This window comes from Drosophila virilis, chromosome 3 (genome assembly GCF_030788295.1).
Source record: "Drosophila virilis strain 15010-1051.87 chromosome 3, Dvir_AGI_RSII-ME, whole genome shotgun sequence".
Taxonomy (NCBI): domain Eukaryota; kingdom Metazoa; phylum Arthropoda; class Insecta; order Diptera; family Drosophilidae; genus Drosophila; species Drosophila virilis.
The window spans coordinates 7,073,019-7,091,070 of record NC_091545.1 but is presented as its reverse complement, the minus strand read 5'-3'; the positions used below and the strand labels follow the sequence as shown (position 1 = coordinate 7,091,070).

Sequence of the window (18,052 nt, the reverse complement as noted above, 5' to 3'; positions counted from 1 at the left end):
ATAATGCAATTAGAACATTGACTGTTTTACATAATATTGTTTCAACGTTGCAAGACACATTTTCATATATTTATATATAGTTTATTTTTATTGTTTTTTTTTTTTTTGTTTTTTGTTTTTTTTTTTTTTGTTTTGTTTCGAATTTTGTTTGCCCAGTTGGCAATGTTGTGGGTTAAGAATTAAATATTTACCATTTATATATGTATATAAAAAATACAAAAACAATTGGCACCGCCAACGCGGTCAATATTCCAATGCAATTGTCCGAAGAAATTTTGTTTAAGCTTAGCTGGAATTTTGTATATACTTATTTGCTTCACTGTGGCGGCGCTTGACTCGATCGGCGTTTGTCCTTTTCCTTCTCCTTCTCCTTGTCACCGCCCTTCCGGCCAAATATGCGGAACATGCCGCTGCGACGCTCCTCTTTGCTCTTGCTGCCCTTCACACCCGAAACGGAGGAAATGGACTGAGCTTCGCTCTCGCTGGAGCTTTCGGCCGATGCGCGCGTAAAGCTGATCGAGTCGGGCTGCAGCGACACGGGTCGATTGCTTTCAAAGCGAGTGTTGCCCCAACCTGTGCGGAAAACAGAGAGAGAGAGAGATCGGGAGAGTGAATATGTGTGAGCAGAGCAGTGCGGCGTCTGATGAAGAAAGCGCATGCATGATAACATAAAAGAGAGCGTATGATGTTAACAAAAAAGACTGTGAGTGTGCATAAAGAGTACTCTTAGCCTATAGTAAACGCATTAAGAGAGTGAGAGAGAGAGAGAAACTTCAATATACTTTGCAAACTCGTGCGCAGATAGGAACGACGCGTTATTTTCACCGGCTTTACAGTTGAACCTTCACACAGTTTAAATATATATATATTTTTTTTGGCATGCAAATCAAAGAAAATCAAAAAAGAGAGTTAAAAATAGTGAGAGAGAGAGAGAGAGAGAGAGAGAGACAGCTGAAGCACCAATAACCAAAAGCTAAGCTCCAGCAACTGACTACATGCCGCAAAGTACTAAAGAATAGGTAAACCAAATGCAAGCCTTATATATGTTAGGATAACTGTTTGTGTACCGATTCCATCGTTGTTATTGTTATTTAAATGTAGACCCATGTAGCTTGGATTACTGATGGCATTGTTATGGTCAACGGAGCCCGATGATGATTTTGTTGATGATGTTGGTGAGCTCGTTAGATGCCAAACCGTGCGACTGCTTGTCGCATGCTGTTGTTGTTGTATCGTTGTTGTCGTTGTTGTCATAGTTGTTGCTGTGCTATTCTTTTGCATAACATTACCGTTGCCATTGCTGCTCGCACCGCTGCTCGAGTAGCTAACGGTGCGCTTCGTTGTGCTGCTGCTGCTGCTGCTGCCGGAGCTGTGCCCGTTATTGTTGCTGTTGCTGCTATAGCTGTTGCCCGGCGCATGCGCCTCCATTTCAATGAACTTGCGCGTCGAGTCGATGCGTCCGCTGCCCAGTGAGGGCACTCTCTGCGGCGTTCCCAGATGTTGTTGCTGCTGCCGCACAATGTTGTTGTTGTAGTAGTCGGGCTGCTGCTGCTGCTGCTGCTGTTGATTGGCTGCTGCATTGAATGCATTTATGCGCTGTTGCACCTGCGCCGCATGCGGCATCTGATGGGTATGCTGATGCTGATGCTGCTGATGGGCGCTGCTGCCCAGGGGCGGCATTGTTGTGGGCAATGGCGGCGGATTATCTAATATTTACGAGTCGAATTTGGGCAGGGGACACGTTTTTTTTTTTTTCGTTTTACAATGGATGACAAAAGGTATGTGTGTGTGAGTTTTTGTGTATATATGTGTGTGTGTGTGTGTGTGTGGGAACAGACACAAATAGCTGAAGGCGTTAGCTACACTGGGACGCCAACCCGAAGCTACTCACCCGACTGTCTGGACTCGCTGTTGCGCATCATCACGGCGCTGTCATCTTTGCTATTTCCATTCTGGGCGGGAAGCGTGGCGGATTGTTGCAGGCGGCCATCGGTCAGATCTGTGCGTGGCAGACATGTAAACAATTCTCAAAATTTAAAAAATTTTTTTTTTTTACTTACCATTGCTGGAACTTTGGCGATTGCGCATCACCAGATTCTCCTGGCTCTGGCGGCTGCTGGCCACGGGCGGCGCTCCACGTGGTGGTATCGGCGGCTTCTGATCGAATCCGGCTGTGGGTGAACTGGGCTGGGATTGTTGTTGCTGCTGCTGTTGTTGTTGCAGTTGTTGCTGTTGCATTTGTCGCTGCAGGAAGGCCATTTGGGGCGTGGCCGTGTCCAGGGTATGCCCGCTGCTGGTGCGTCGCTGCGAGTCTGGCGAGGAATTGCGTGAACTAACGGGTGATTCCACGTTGCTGGTAACCTTAATGTCCGGCGAGCTGCTCGATTGTTGCTGCAAAAGGGAGACAGATATTTGGTTAGATTTAAATGGAGTGTTTGAATAAGGGTAAGGGGTATGGGAAATAAGGGTATATAACAGACAGTTAATCTCAGAGATAAAAGCTAAAGTAATTCCTTCACATTTTGATCGAAATATGTCGACATTTATTCCACTAAAATCGATAAAAGTCGATTCGCTGTGGCTTTTGAATACTTTATAAGAAAAACAAAACAAACACAAAACATTTTTCGCTATGAATCTATTGCAGAGGGACAAATGGAGCTGAGTACAGGGTATCTGCCAGTTGGATACCACCCATTAGAGACCACTTACCTTCATGGACTCGTCGTAGCTCAGCAGCTGTAGATTTGGCGGCAGACTAGCGTGGAAGGATATCTTGCGTACCCAATCGTTCATGATGTCCAGCGATGGTGCCTCGAAGAGGAACTCGGAGCCGTCGGGCAATTTTAGCCGGAAGACATATTTCTTTTTTGTGTAATCGTCGGCGCGTTCGCACTTGGCTCCGAGAATATTGACGGGTGCCGTTGCCGTCTTCTGTTGCAGGAAATCGTTCTCGTCCTTGAAGAAGCAAACCAATTGGCCGCAGAGCACCGTATGGAATTGCTTCCAGGAGCGCACGGGCGCTTTTTTGCCGCCCGATTGCAGGCCGTGCTTACGCTCAAGCATGCCCTGAATCTCCACGGGCGGCAAATCGAAGCCCTCGCCCTTCTGGTTCTTGCGGAAGGACTGAGCACGACGGCGCGTCGTAAAGGATGGCGTCCGCTTCGGTTGCTTTGGCTGCACCTTCATGCTCTCGGCGCGCTTCACATTGGCATCGGCGGAGCCGCGACGCAACCGATCGCCGAACATGCCGCTCGAGCTGCTCTTTTGCAGGCTGAGCTGCTCGTCCTGCAGCTGATCCTGGAAGGGTGGACGCAGCTGTACCTGTGAAATGGCCGGCGATTGGGTGGCGCTGCCGGGTGCACTGCTGCCGCCGGTGTTGCTGCCACTGATGGTCACCATGGGCGCGGAGAAGATGGGCGTCTTCTCCTGGGCGGCGGCATTATTGCGATGTTCCTGCTGCTTCTCGGCGCGTCGGCGCTCGTCGTTGAGGCGCTGCAGCTCCTTTTGCTTGAGCTGCTCGAGGCGTTCCTTCTCGAGGCGCTCCTTCTCCTTCAGCTTGGCCAGCTTCTCGTGCTCCAGCTGCTTGCGGAAACGCTGCTCGAGCAGCGTAATGCGTTTGATGGCCTGGAATTTCTCCTCCTGGGCGGCCACTGTCTTTTCGAAGTCCTCGTGCCGGCGCAGCAGATCCTCCACCTGGGGTATGGAGTCACCCAGCTTGGTGTCCTTCAGCTGCGGCTCGCGACTGCTGATCCATTGCTCCAGTATTTCGGCATCCTTAAGGAACAGCTGTGTGTCCAGATTCAGCTCATAGATCTCCTTGCGCTGCTGCAGCGTATGCTCGAGCAGCTCGTGACGGGATTGCAGCACCTTGATCTTATCCTCCACCTCGTGTGCCAGGAAGTGCTTCTCCTTGATCAGCTTCTGGCCGTTGGCCGTGAAGTTGGCAAAGGTCTCGTCGCGGGCGCGTATCTCGGCATGATGATCCTTGATGCTGGCGAGCAACAGCTCCGCGCCGGCCACACTGTTGGCCAGCTCGGGCGCCGTAATCTTGGCCAGCATCTCGTTGATCCAGGCGACCAGATCGCGATATTCATCGAAGTAGGATTGCAGCTGTTCCGCCTGGTTCAGCTTGCTCTTGCGCGCATTTGTCTTCTCCTTGAGATCCGTCCAGGCTTCGACGGTCTCGTCGCGCTTTACCTCGATGTGTTCCCGGGCATCGGGATAGATTTCGCCCAGTTTGACGGCTTCGGCCAGTACCGAATCAACCTGCTCCTTGATGGCCACCAGTTCGCCCTCAAACACCTGATGTTTGCGCCCCAGCGCCTGTATGCTCTCCAAATCCTGACCATAATCCTCCGAGATGAGCGAAGCATCCTTTTCGTTGATCAGCGAGATGGTCTCGTCGGCAACGCGATCGTAGACATGCACCTGCTTGGCGCCGGCAAGCGCATCCTGGCGAGCATTCACCAAATCCTTGAGCTCATCCCACAACTGTTTGGTCTCGTCGCGCTTGGTCTTGATGGAATTGCGATATGGATTGTTCTCCTGTATCAGGCGATCGCCACGCTCCAGGCAAGCCTCGACACGCGCCTCATTGGCGTTCAGATTGGACACAAAGGACTCAAAGGCCAGCATCAATTGCTCCACATGCTCGACATCCTCGCCGTAATCCTCGCTGGCGGTGACAGTCATTTGATCGCCTACCCATTCGTGCAGCTCCTCCGTTTCGCGCAGATATTCGAAAAGCTTCTTGCACTCCGAGAGACGCAGCTCCCGGTCCTTGGCCAGACGCAGCAGCTCCGCGTATTGCTGCGAGACGGCGCCGTTCTTCTCCTGAATGTTGGCGCTATCAAAGTGATTTCGTTCGATGAGGCCCGTGGCCAGCTTGTTGACCTTGTCAATGGAGGGCTTGAAGGAGACCAGCTCGCGCTGCAGCACCTCCAGCTTCTTCTGATGTGTTTGCACGGAGATCTCGTCGCGTCCATAATCGCTGTTGGCCAAAATGGGTCGCTTCTCGCGCATCCAGGCATCCGCCTCATTGGCCTCCACATAGAACAGTTGACTCTCGACGGCGTCCAGCAGACGCAGTCGCCGAATGGCCGCCAGGTCACGCAGCTGGACGAGCTGCTTCTGGAGTAGCTCCGATTTGTATTGCAGCTGTTCGCTGGCAAAGTGATTGTCGCGTATCATTTGCTGGCCACGCTGCAGCAGCGCCTGGATTAGCGGCTCCTGCGAGGTCAGCTCCGCCTCGAGGGCGTTGTGTTTCTTCTGCAAACCCTGCACCGCCAGCAGACTGCTGCCCAGATCCTGGGAGCCGGCGATAAGCTGTTTCTCGGCCAGCCACTGCAGCTCGTCCTCGGCGTCGCGCAGGAACTGCTGCAGACTAAGCGAATCCTCGAGGTTCTCGCGTCGTATGGCAATCGGTTCGTGCAGCGTATTGTAGCGCTTGATGGTCGCCATGGCGCGTTCGTGTATGTCGTGTTTCAGGAAGTGATCCACCTGGAAGAAGTGCTCGTCCTTTTGCTTGAGCAGATCGGCCAGCTCATTGTGATGCGCCACATCCGCCTCGAGACGTTCATGCTTCTTCAGCAGATTGCTAACGGTGGCCAGATCCTTGCCATAGTCCTCGCTGGACAGCTGCATCTCCACATCGTCCATCCAGTTGTTGAACTCGTCAACGCTGCGATTGAAGGCCAGCGCCTCGTGCGCCTGCTGCAGCTTCTCCTTCTTGGCATTGGAGGCCGCCTTAAGCTTGGCCCAGTCGCCCTCGAGTAGCTGCACCTGCTGCGCAATCTCGTCCTTCGCAAAGTGCTCGCCCCTGATGAGACGTTCACCCTCGCTGATCACGGCTTGGACGCGCGGCGAATTGCTCAAGAGCTCGGAATCAAAGGCCGTATGCTTCTGGATTTTGCTCTGTAAGTTGCTGGGCTCGCGATAGTTCTCGTCCAGGGCGACCTGGAGCTTTTGCACCAGCCAGCGATCGATCTCGTAGAGACTGCGCAAGAACTCCTGCAGCTGTAGGGATTGCAGCAGACGCTGCTTGCGCTCGGCGGTCAGCTCCAGCAGCTTCTGCTTGCGGCGAAGCACATAGGCCAGTTTCTCGGCAATCAAATCCGCATCCTTGGGATCACCCTCCAGTATGCTGTTGGCGAACTTTTGCAGCGCATCCACGTGATCGGCATCGAGCAGCTTCTCGAAGGCGTCGTGCTTCTTAAGCAGACGCTCCACGGCCGTGTACGAATCGCCCAGGTCATCATTGTTGAGGAACGCCTCCTTGTTGGCCAGCCAGATCTCAACCTGTTCGACCTGCGCCTTGAACAGCTGCAGCTGATGCGCCTCGGTGAGGTCGCGTGCACGCTCGCTCCACGCCTCGTGCAGTGTCTGATGCAGCTCCTCCAAAGCGTGCAGATACTTCTTGACGCTCTCCGGCTGCTTGGCCTGGCTGCTCAGCTGTTCGCCGTGCTGTTTCAATGCGACAAACGCCTGATCCCGTCCCTCGATCTCCACCTTGCGTTCCTGATGCAGCTCCAGCTGTGTCTCGCAATCGTTAATGGTGGACGGCGACTGGGTGGCGTTCATTTTCTTGACCATGTCGTTGACCCACAGCTCCAGCTCCCTGACATCCGAGACGAACTTGTGCACCAGATACGCCTCGTTCAGCACGGTCTGCCGCTTCACGGACAAACTCTGCAGATTGCCCCAGGACTTGTGCAGTTCCTGGAGCTTGCGCTCGATCACCTGAGCGCCACGCTCCGGATATTTGCGTATCAGGAATTCGGCAGCGGTCTCGTGCTCATCGATCTTTTGCTTCACAGCGGACATGTCACGCTCCAGCGCCTCCTCGCGACGGATGAGCGCCTCGACAGCGGCCAGATCCCGGCCTGTGTCTGCCGAGCTCATGGCCAGCGCCTTCTCGGCAATGCGCTCGGCTGTGTCGTCCACATCGCGATTGAAGACGTGTATCTCGTGGGCGCCACCGAGGAGTGCACGATAGGCATTCAGTGCACCCTGGAGCTGGCGCCAGTTGTGATTGAAGTCGCGTCTGCGCTTGTCCACGCTCTGCGTATCCTCGGGCAGCTGCGCCTGGTTGATCAGCTTGTCGGCCAGCTGGTTGATGTGCTTGACCCGCTGATCGTCCACACGCATGTCCGAGTCGACGTCGTCCAGCTTGCGCATGAGGGCGCTGCAGTGCTCCAGATCGCGTCCGGTATCGCTGGCCTGCACCATCATTTCCTTGTCGCGTATCCAGGCTTCGATCTTGTCCAGCTGATTGTTGAACTCCAGGATGTCCTGGGCCTCCTCGAGGCCGCGTCCGCGCTGATCCAGCTCGGCGAGCAGACCCTGCCAGGCGGCTAGCACGCGCTCGATGGCCTGCTTGATTTCTGGCGAGGATTCGTGCTGCTTGCTGAGCAGTATAACGCCCGTGTCCTGAATCTCCTTGATGCGACCCTGATTGGCGCTCACCTCGGCCTGGAAAGCCTGATGCTTTTGCAATTTCTTGATTTTCTCATCCAGATTGGTGACCTCCGCATAGCTGGCCGCATCCGCTTCCAGTTTCTTTTGCTTCTCACTGATCCAGGACTCGGCCTCGGCGCAGTCGCGCACGAACTTGGCATAGAGCAGCGCATCCTCCAGCTTGTAACGGCGCACCGCACACAGGTCCTTGACCTTCTGGCGACGCGCCAGAACACCCTGCAGTATCGTCTGTATATTGGCGCTATCGTAATGCCGCTGCTCGATCAGCTTGCGTCCGTGCTCCTGCAGCAGTGCCACCTTCTCCTCTTGCGTCTGGATGACGCGTTCGAATTCGTCGTGCTTTTTGATCTGGTTCTGGACATCCTCCACCGTCTGACCGAAATCGGAGCTGCTGAGCGCCGCCTGCTGTGTGCTGGACAGATTATCGATTTGTTTGGCATCGCGCAGGAAACAGAACAAATCGATTTTCTGCTCCAGCATGATCTTCTTTTTGTTCCAGGCAGCGTGCAGCTTCTGGCGCTCGTCTAGCATCGCCGCACACTTCTCCTCCACATCAGCGGCCGCATAGTGTCCCGTCTGCACCATCGAATCGCTCAGCTCGTTCAGATAGCGGAACTTATCCTCACGTGCCTCGATCTCCCCATATATGGCATCGTGCTGGATCTTCAGGGCTGTGGCGCCTGCAGCATCGCTGACATGCTCCTCGGCTTGGAGGGCAGCTCGCAGATTTGCCGACCAGGACACAATATCGCGCACATCCGTAAGGAACGTTTGCAAATCAGAGCTGGCGGCCAAGCGATCGCCACGCGCCGTTGACCGTTCCTTCAGATCATTCCAGGCGGCAACCACCTTGTCCTGCTGCTGCGCAATTGCCGCGGCATTCGATGGATATTTGGCCTGCAGACGCACTGAATCCTCAACGAGCATTTGCAGTTGCGCCTCCAGCGCCACCAGATCGTTCTCGAAGCCCTCGTGTTTGCGCAGCAAAGCCAACGCCGAGTTCAAATCCTTGCCCAGCTCCGAGGAGAGTGCGGCATTCTTGTCCTGAATGCGGAACAGCGCTTCGGCCACATCGCGATGGAAACGATGGATTTCGCCAGCGGCATGCAGCTTCTGTTCGCGTTGCTTGAGCAGCTTCAAGAGGTTCTCCCAAGACGTTCTGCAGAAAGACAAAAGAGTACGGATTATTAAGAGAATATTCAGTGTGACAATTGATTTGCACTTACCTTAGTTGTTCCTGTCTCTTCTCCACCTCGTTGGCGTAGGAGCTCTCCGAGTCGATGAGCTTCTTGGCCAGCAGCTCGCACTGATCCACACGGTCAGCGCCCACCTCAACGCGATGCTTGACATCATCAAATTTATTCTGCAGCAGCTGTAAGTGCTCAAAGTCTTGACCGTAATCCTCCGATGAAGCTGTTTGTTCTTGCTCTCGAATCCATTGCTCCACCTCGTCCGATTCCAGGAAATATTCGTGCTTGGACAGGCTCTCCATGAGGCGCATCTGTCGCTGTGAGGCCAGCTTGTGCAGCGATTTGAGCATCTTTTCTATGAGCTGCTGTTTGGCGGCGAGCACCTTGCTATCGGGATGCTGGGCGGCCACCATGGCGGCGCAGGTGTGTCCCATTTCGGTGACAATGCTTGAATATGTATCCAACTCCAGCTCGATGGTCTTGTGTTTGGTCAGCAACTTGGCCGCTGAATCGCGATCTCTACCGTATTCGGTGGAGCGCAGGACATTGTTGCGTTCACCCAACCAGGACTCAATCTCGCCGGCGTCGAACAGATATTGCTGTGCCTTCAGTGACATTTCCAGCTTGCGTGCCCGTTCGCCGCAGTGCAGCTCCAGATCCTGCCAAGCCTGTTCCAGCTGCTCGCACAGCGCCTCCACATTCTGGCGCTCGGGATGCTGTTGCGCGACGAGCGCCTGTCCCGCCTGTAGCGCCTTGCTGATCATGGGCTGATGGCCCTTGATCTCGGCCTCCAGTTTCTTGTGTTTCTTGTACAGCGATTGGGCCTGGTGCAGATTCTGGCCCAGCTCATTGGACTTCGCTGCGGGCAGATGATCGTTGATCCATTGGAATTCGGCATCGAGTTCGAAAACAAACTTATGGAAATTGAGACTCTCCTCCAGCTTGTCACGACGCGCCTGTGTGGGATCACGCAGATCCTTGAAGCGCTGCTGCAGCTCCTTGGTCTCGTCCTCGATGTTCTTGGCATTGAAGTGACCCTCGTGGGCCATGTCATCGCCGGTGGAGACCAGCTCGGCTACCTTCTGATCCCAAATGGTGATCTCCGATTCGAGCATTTGCTGCTTATTGATCAGATCCTTGCAGCTGCGCAAATCGTTGCCCACATCCTTGCTCTTGAGCGCCGCATCCAGTTCGTCAACCTTCTTCTTGGCATCCTCGATGGCACGATTGTGCTCACGCTGCGAGGCGGCCTGCTCGAGTTTGCGGCCCTTGTCCTCGGACAGCGTTAAAAGATCCTTCCACTTCTTGTTCAAATCGGCCACACGATGCTCCACCTCGGGCACACGATTCTCGGCCTGAATGAGGGCCTGTCCATCCTTGTTTACATTGCGCAGCTGTCCCTCGTTGGCGCGCAGCTCGCGCTCGAAGGCCTTGTGTTTCTGGAGTTTGCGCGGCAGATTGGTTAGATCGCGATAGCTCTCGTCGCCGGCAATTTTGGTCTTGTCCTGCAGCCAGGCCTTCAGGTCATCCGCCTCGGCGGCAAACTTGTGATAGTCCTTGGAGGCCTGCAGCAGGCGCTTGCGCTCAAAGGCGCGATCCTTAACAGCCTTGCGCTTACCCAGCACCTGATTGCGACGTTCCGAAATGCTGAAAGAGAGATTATGTAAAGGATTTGCTTGTCTAGGACTCGATTTTCGTTCACTTACTACTTGGCATCGTAGTGATCGTTGGCAATCAGCTTGTCCGCATTGTCCGAGAAGCCCTTCAGTATCTTGTCCTGTGCCATGAGGCTCTTCTCAAAGTCCAGATGACGCTTCAGTATGGCCTCAACCTCATCCAGCGAGGACTGTTGGATAAAGCAACCAGTTTGGATTGATTCTACTACGTAAAAGTTGTGCAACTTACACCCAGATTGTTGTACTCGAGGAACGCCTCGTGGCTTTTGGTGGTGGCATCGATTTTGTCCGCCTCACGATTGAACATTTGCAGTTCGACGCACTGCAGCAGCCACTTTTGCTTCTCACTCCAGCCCCGATGTATGGCATCCTGCTCGGCCTTCAGGCGTTCAATCAGCTGCACGGTCTCCGCCATGTTGGGTTTGCCGTCCGACAGCTGTTTGCCCAGTTGGATGACCTCGACGAACTCGTTGTCGTGCGCCTTGATGTCATCGCCCAGATCGTTGTGCTTCTTCAGCAGATTGTTGGCTGTTTCCACATCGCGTGCAGATTCGTCCGCGTTCAGCTGATCCTTGACAGAGTCGATCCAGGCGAGCAGCGTCTTGGCGCTATTGTTGAAGATCTGCTGGCCCACCTCGCTCTCGATGCGGGCACGTAGCTCGCTGCCGCGCTGCTGCACCTGTTGCCACATGTCCTGCACCTCCTGTTGGCGGGCATTCACATTGTCACGCTCGGCGGGATAGGCGTTCTTCACCGAATTACCGAGATAGGTGACACGGTTGACCTTCTCCTCGACGGGCGCCAGTTCGCGCTCCAGATTCTGATGACGACGCTGGAGTGCCTGCACGGTTTTAAGGTCGGGCGTGATGACGGCCGTGTCCAGCTGTAGCATTTTCTCGCTCATCCAGACCTTGGCCTCGTCGCAGGTGCGATTGAATAGCTCCACACTGGAGGCGCCCTCCAGGCTCTTCTCGCGCTGCGCTTTTGCGTTGTTGAGGCGCTGCCAGATTTGATGAATCTGGCGCTGACGTGCTATAATCTTGTCCAGCTGCGAATGACCCTGACGACGGAAGGTGTCGACGGCGCCGTCGATCTCCTCGACACGTTTCGATGCAGCCGACAGATCGGTGATGAACTTCTCAAACTTGCGCTTGGCATTGTCCACGCCATCGCCATCGTCCGTCTTGATCATGCGCTCCTTCTCCTTCATCCACTTCTCGAAGTCATCGCATTCGCGATAGAAGCCAAACAGATGTATCGAATCCTCGAGCAGTGCATGCCGCTTCTGTGCCATCTCCTGCAGCTCATCGTACGTGGCATTGACGCGCTGCTGGCGCTTCTCGACGCTGTCCGCATTCTCGTTAATGCTCTGATTGGAGGTGCGACGCTGCACTAGAGGCTTGGGTGCCACGCTAACAGGACGTATGCGCTTCACTGGCACCACCTGGCGCACCAGTATGGTCTTCTTGACCTTCTGCAGGCTCTTGACCTTCTCCGCCTTGGGCACAATGCAGGCAACGGGACGCGCCTCGATTTCACGCACATAGTTAGCGGGCACAAAGCCCTCGTGGCCATTGTCCTTGCGCACACACCACCAGTCGTCGTTGGTCTTGGACTTGAGCAGCATGACCTCGCCCTTGTCCATTTTCATGCCCTGACCCTCGAAGGGGAAGAGGGAGCGCACATGTGGCAGCATTTTGGTTTCGGTTACCTTCTTATGCTCCAGCTTCTCCACCCACTCATCCTCCCACACCTCCTTGGGCACCAGGCGCGTCTCATTCACCCACTCCTCCTGCTCGAGCTCGGGCAGTTCCGGCTCAGAGGCTGTCAGCTCCAGAGTGCAAATGCCCGCCTTGATCAGCTTATCCGCCTGCTGATTCAAATTAAGTATATCGCCCGAATAGGCATTTAGCTCGCCCTGCAGATCGCGATGACGCTGCAGCAGCGCTTGCGCCGAGGGCTCGTCGTTGCCGTAGTCTCTGGAATTGACCAGAGCCATTTTCTCGTTCAGCCAGGACTCGGCCTCGTTGGCGTCCGTGTAGAATTGATAGGCCTCGGCGGCATCCTCCAGCTGTCGGCGGCGCAGCTCCACAAGCGATTCCAGCGCCTGCCAATGCTCCGCCAGGGAATCGATACGACTCTTGATCTCGCTGGCGCGCGGATGCTGCTCGCCAATGAGACGCTTGCCCGCCTCCGACATTTGAGAGGATTTGGGCTTGCGCGACTTGATCTCATCCTCCAGCGCTTTGTGTTTCTGCTGCAGAGAGAGAACCGCACGCAGATCCTTGGCCGTAATGCCCGTCTTGCAGATGCGCTGCTTGTCCACCAGCCAGCTCTCCTCGTTGTCGTAGTCCTCCATGAAGTGATGGAAATTGCGCGCCTCCTCGAGACGTGCGCGACGCTGCGCGGACAGTTTCAACAGCTCTGTATAGGCTTCCTCCAGCTGTGCCAGACGCTGCGCGAGCAGGGCGGCATCCTTGTGCTCGGAGCTCTTGTAGGGCAGGGCCTGACGATTGAAGCGCTTGAGCGTCTCGCCGTATGTGTTAACCTGCAGCTCCTGCAGCGAATGGGCCTGCAGCAGCTCTTCAACGCCCAGCAAATGCGGACCCACATCCTCGGAGGCGAACTGCTGCTGCAGCTCACGCACCGATTCCGTCGTGCCGGCGATCTCACGCAGCAGATTCATTAGATTGCTCATCTGCGAGAGGTTCAGACGTTGATTCTCCAACAGCTCCAACAGCTTGCGCCACTTGTCCATGACCTCCTGTTCGCGGCGCTTCACACGCTCCTTGCCATGATAGTTCTCCTTCTCCAGCTCGTTGGCCATGGCCGTCAGATCGTTGAAACGTTCCACGCGCGCCAAAATATCAGCAGAGATGGCCTCATGTTTCTTCAGCGTGGCATCCACTTGCCGCAAATAGCGCGGATCGGACAGCACTTGAATCATTTCCTTGAGGTAACCCTCACGCAGCACAGATTTCTTTTCGAACTTATAATTGAGCTGCTCCAGCTTCTCCTGGCGCAGCAGCTCCTCACGCAGGGCTACCTCGCGATTGTGCTCGGCATACTCCAGTATCTGCCAGGCCTTCTCGATGTCATTGACCAGCTGGCCCTCCTGGGGATTATAGGCCGGCTGATTCAACGCCTTCAGCAGCGTGTTTATGGTAAAGAACAAAGCCTCAATCTCGCTGCGCTCCTTGTATCTGTGAATATCAGTGATACGGATGGTGAGTGTTGCCATATACAAATTCTTAAACGTGGCTACTCACTTGGGTGGTTTTTCAATGGTGCGGTATTCCTTGAACGCCAGCAATTCACGCTGTATGCCCTCCAGCGAGTTGGGCAAATTCCGCTGCTCCAGCTCGATGGTTTTTTGTCTTATCCAGCTAAGCAGATTTGTGGTTAGGCGTTCATAGTGCATCTTCTTGCGATCGGCATCCATTAGCTGGCCCACAATCTATAAATGGCATGGACAACAATTGATGTAGGGTAACAGTGGTTAGACAACTTTCTAGGCCCAGCCCGATCGATGCCAAGTAGAGCGTTAACAAGATTGGCTCGCACGTTACGCTGCAGCACCCATGCAAAGAGCTGCCCCCGACCCTGAGAGTGTCACCCGAACCCGAGACCGAACCCAAGCTCAAATCCAGCTACCCAGTTTTGTGGGTGTGTCTACTCACATTGGCAATGCGCTTGCCGCTCTTCTGTTCGTTCTTCATGCGCGCAAACGTGTGATAGTAGGAGGCCACATAGGTCAAGATCGATTTCTCGTCTGGTCGCGCCGAGTCAATATCCTCCGCATCGAGCAGACTAAAAAAAAAAAAAAGAAGAAAACCCAAATCAGTTCAGATACATTTCCATATATATTTCTATTTCTATTTACCTTGGTATGCCCAATTCGTTGGCGGCCGTGTCGAATGCATGATTCAAATTATCCAAATTGGAATTCTTTGAATTGACAATCGTGCTATATTCGAACAGATCGGGCCGATGCGAATGGATGAGCGCATTGAAACCCAAACCAGAACGCCACGATGATGTAAAGTCCTGAATATTAACGCCCGGATAACCATGTGTCTTACGCTGACACCACAATAGAAGCGCATCTTTGGCTGAACGTTTCTCACTGGATTCGTTTTCCTCATCCTAAATGTGAGTAAATTTAAATAATAATATTTAAAATGTATATATATAATATGTTGGTTCGATATAATTAATATTATTATTATTATTCTTTTAGCTCAATGGAATTTAGGAAATTCTAGCAAAAGAGTTCAGAAACTGAAAGGACTTAACAAAATATTTAAAGGAAAATTCGAATTGCTGGAGACTCCAATTTTCAAGTAAGTCTCATAATATTTAGTATATTCTTTATCTTTAATCAAATCTAATATTTATGCAAAAATTATTACTATTTGAACTAAGTTATCATATATATATTCGACTTACAACATCGATAACGATTTCCTGAATTTGGAAACGTAAAATGATGGTCCAAATGAGACCCAAGATCAATCTGGGATTGCCATCGACAATGTCCTCAGCACCAATGGACTCCAAGCGTACCTGTTGTTGTTAAAGAAATCAAATACAATTGCATTAGTTCGTCTTCTATCACAGCGGGGTGTTAAGTAGGTGTCGGGTTAGGGTCTATAGAAGGTCGGGGCAGAACAGGGGAGGGTCTGGCTGCCCGGTTCGCTAAGCTGCACGTCTCGAGTTACAAGCCGCAAAACAAAGCTGGAAACAAGTGAACCAAGTGGAAAACTGGAGCTGCAGCTACTGCTGCTGCTTCTTGTTGTGGGCCACAAGTCACGCATTATCGGAGCGAATGGCTCGGCTGGGTGTTTGACCCCACCGGCTCAGGTTCATTTGCATCTATAGTAGATCACGGCGTGCACAGGTAGGCACAGATAAATGGAAATAGGCGAAGAAAGCATAAGTTGCGACTGATCTTTATCGCATACATAAAATTAAATACAACACAAACGAATGTCTAACTTTTAGCCGCTTTTGAAAAAGTTGATTAATGGCTAAGCGGCTGGAATTGTGCTTGAAAGAATTTATTTGACCGATTGTACGCTCCATTGGCAGTGTGTATACATGTGTGTGTGTGTTGGTGTGTGTGCCGCATAAAATCCTTAACTAAATGCTCGCTCAGCTGTGCGTTAAATGACGTTTTTCTTTTTTCTTTTCGAGCTTCTTCAAGCTGAAAAACCAATTAAAATGCAATAAATGCCGATGTCACAAAAACCAAAAGACAAGCCCCAAAACAAACAACAGTGCTCTAAGCGAGCATGTTCGACTACCAGCTACCCTGTATAGCCTGAATTAGCACAAGCAATTATTTGTAATAGATTGTAGGAGAAATAGAGTCCGAAGAGAGTGTTTTTAAGCGAGAGAGAGAAAGAAATGGAGATGGAGGGGAAGAGAGAATTTACTATCATGAGAATCGCATAGAAAGGTCACATTAAAAGAGGAACAGTGTAACAAAAAGTTGATTAATTCTGATCAACATCGGGCATACTTGATCACACAACATACATTATACCCTTTCTTACTAATTTTAATCGGTACAGGGTATAAAATCAACAACTTTCACTGTGTCAAACAAAGTGACTAAGACACAGACGTGTGCACAATGTCTTTATTTTTGTTATTGTTGTTTTTGTTGCTGCAATTCATACAAATTACATGCATTTAATGTGCATTAAAAGCGCCATTGTTTCTAATTAGATTAGGCTTAAAGACACGTACTAGAAGCTAGACCTCAAGCGAAACTATGTCGCACGCTAAGCTGAAAGTGAGCAGCGGCTAGAGAAGTGAGCAGGGAGTGGTAGAGAGACAAAGAGAGAGAGTGCACTAGCCAGCTAGGGGGGGCTACATCTATGGATTCCACCTGCCCGCCCGCCTGCCTGCCTGCCGGCACACACAATTAAAATCAAATTCAAGCAAAGAAAGTGTGCGGAAAATGTGTCGACACGAAAGGCGCAAAATAAAGAGAGGAAAAATAACTCAAATTTAATAAAACTAACTAAATCAAATAAAACGAGAAAGTAAAGATCTATTCGGCACGCCGACGATTTAATACACTTGTAAAGAAATTGAGAAAGTTTGTCAACCTGTCTGTTGATGCTGGTCTAGAATATATATATATGTATGCCTTATAGGTTCGGAGTTATTTCCTACAATACTTTACACTTTCGATGACAAAACTATAATACCCTCATACAAGGGTATAATAAAGAGTTAATAAAACACAAATATGCAGCGCGTGCATTAGAAAGTATGCAAATATTTCAGAAAATTGCCAGACAAGGTAATTAATTGTATGTACACATTTATATACATAGTTACATATGTATATATATATATATATTTGGCCGATGCAGTCGCGCATTTAAAGTGTCTTTTATATATATATATATAATGCGGCTCATAACTCTCGCTGTGCAGCTCATGTGGCAAACAAAGCACGCAACGTCCACGCGCAGCTGCCTCAAGAGACTTGCACTTTCTACAAATGCGTAGGCCTTTTTCTCTCTCTCTCTCTCTCTCTCTCCCTCCCTTTCTCCCTCTTACGTACCTTGGTGTGCAAGAATGCCAGACTCTTGTTGACATTTTCGATTTTATGTACACGCATCCGTCCGCTGTTCGGCTTGCCCAGTTTCTCCGACGATATTATCTCGAGCAGCTTGAGCAGCTTGATGCCATCGGCTAGATCTGTGAATAGGTCTTCGACCTCCATTTTGGCCTAGAAGTATATACAAATGGCATTATCAATTGTGAAAGTGTCTTTTATTAGCGTGCATAATTTTATGTCATACCTTGATCAGAAACGAATTCATCCATTTTGTGAAGGTCTTCTTTTGGATGTGCAGACGCTCCTCCTGCAGCGTCTTGATGCGCTCATTCTCGAACTTGATAATGCCATCGCGCTGCGTCATATTGGACGTGGAGCCCCGGGTGGATGACGACGCCTGCTGCGTTCCGTAGCCACCGGGCTCATATTGTGATGCTACAACAAACGGAAAGCATAGATTAGCACATGGTCGAGCACTAAAAAAAACCCAAAAGCCCTACAAGTGCACGGCGTTTAGCATTTGTTTTGATTTAAGCAACGAATCAGTAGAGCGGGTGCTTCAAAAAAAAAAAGATAGAGGTATAAAAAAAACTGTTTTCATGCTCAGTGCGGAAAATGGTAAGCAGGTATTTTAGTTTAGCACATAGAAACATGAAACCTGAAATATATATTTGGGTATTGCGTGATCAAGCCGAACAGGTCACGTTAAATCCAAGTATTTTTATATTTGTAGTCCCTTATTTTGACATTCTCTGAAAGATTCAGGTAAATACAGACAGACTGTTAACCATTTTTAAAAGAAGTTGTACCCACAAAATGCCAAATTCAATATATCATAATCACAGTTTGAAGGTGACTGCTTACAGTCTAAAGGCATTAGCCTTAAGTTCGTGAAGACTCTAGTCGATCGATTAAATCGATTGGCACACTGCGAACAGGGTGTTGCTGCAACTGTCACGTTTTTCGAGGTATTTGTATAAACTTAGCCCTTGCGATTTGGTGCACATAAATACATACACACCACAACCCTTGGCATTTCATTAAGTGGTATCTCCTAGTCGGACACTCTCGACTAGAGCACTCTTGATTTTTTTTTGCTGGCCTTTGGTTAGCAATAAGTACGCGCA

At 51.3% G+C, this 18,052-nt stretch overlaps 1 protein-coding gene across 6 annotated transcripts in view; it reads right to left on the bottom strand.

Annotated features, from left to right (window-relative positions):
• Positions 1 to 80: 80 nt before the first annotated feature.
• Positions 81 to 18,052, bottom strand: part of kst (spectrin beta chain, non-erythrocytic 5 kst) — a 42,668-nt gene continuing 24,696 nt past the window's right edge. For 3 of the 6 annotated variants that reach the window (XM_032435030.2, XM_032435031.2, XM_002046597.4), the window contains 14 exons: positions 17,170 to 17,360; positions 16,929 to 17,096; positions 14,795 to 14,911; positions 14,229 to 14,491; positions 14,026 to 14,155; positions 13,615 to 13,802; positions 10,575 to 13,548; positions 10,376 to 10,515; positions 8,706 to 10,316; positions 2,713 to 8,638; positions 2,061 to 2,391; positions 1,892 to 1,999; positions 1,068 to 1,706; positions 81 to 573 (listed from right to left, as the gene is read on the bottom strand). In XM_032435030.2, the coding sequence (XP_032290921.1) occupies positions 317 to 573; positions 1,068 to 1,706; positions 1,892 to 1,999; positions 2,061 to 2,391; positions 2,713 to 8,638; positions 8,706 to 10,316; positions 10,376 to 10,515; positions 10,575 to 13,548; positions 13,615 to 13,802; positions 14,026 to 14,155; positions 14,229 to 14,491; positions 14,795 to 14,911; positions 16,929 to 17,096; positions 17,170 to 17,289 (12,972 nt within the window). In that variant the 5' untranslated portion in view covers positions 17,290 to 17,360 and the 3' untranslated portion in view covers positions 81 to 316. Of the gene's footprint in view, positions 574 to 782; positions 843 to 1,067; positions 1,707 to 1,891; positions 2,000 to 2,060; positions 2,392 to 2,712; positions 8,639 to 8,705; positions 10,317 to 10,375; positions 10,516 to 10,574; positions 13,549 to 13,614; positions 13,803 to 14,025; positions 14,156 to 14,228; positions 14,492 to 14,794; positions 14,912 to 16,928; positions 17,097 to 17,169; positions 17,361 to 18,052 lie in introns of all 6 variants that reach the window. The other 3 variants (XM_032435032.2, XM_015175643.3, XM_015175642.3) reach the window with 3 other exon arrangements.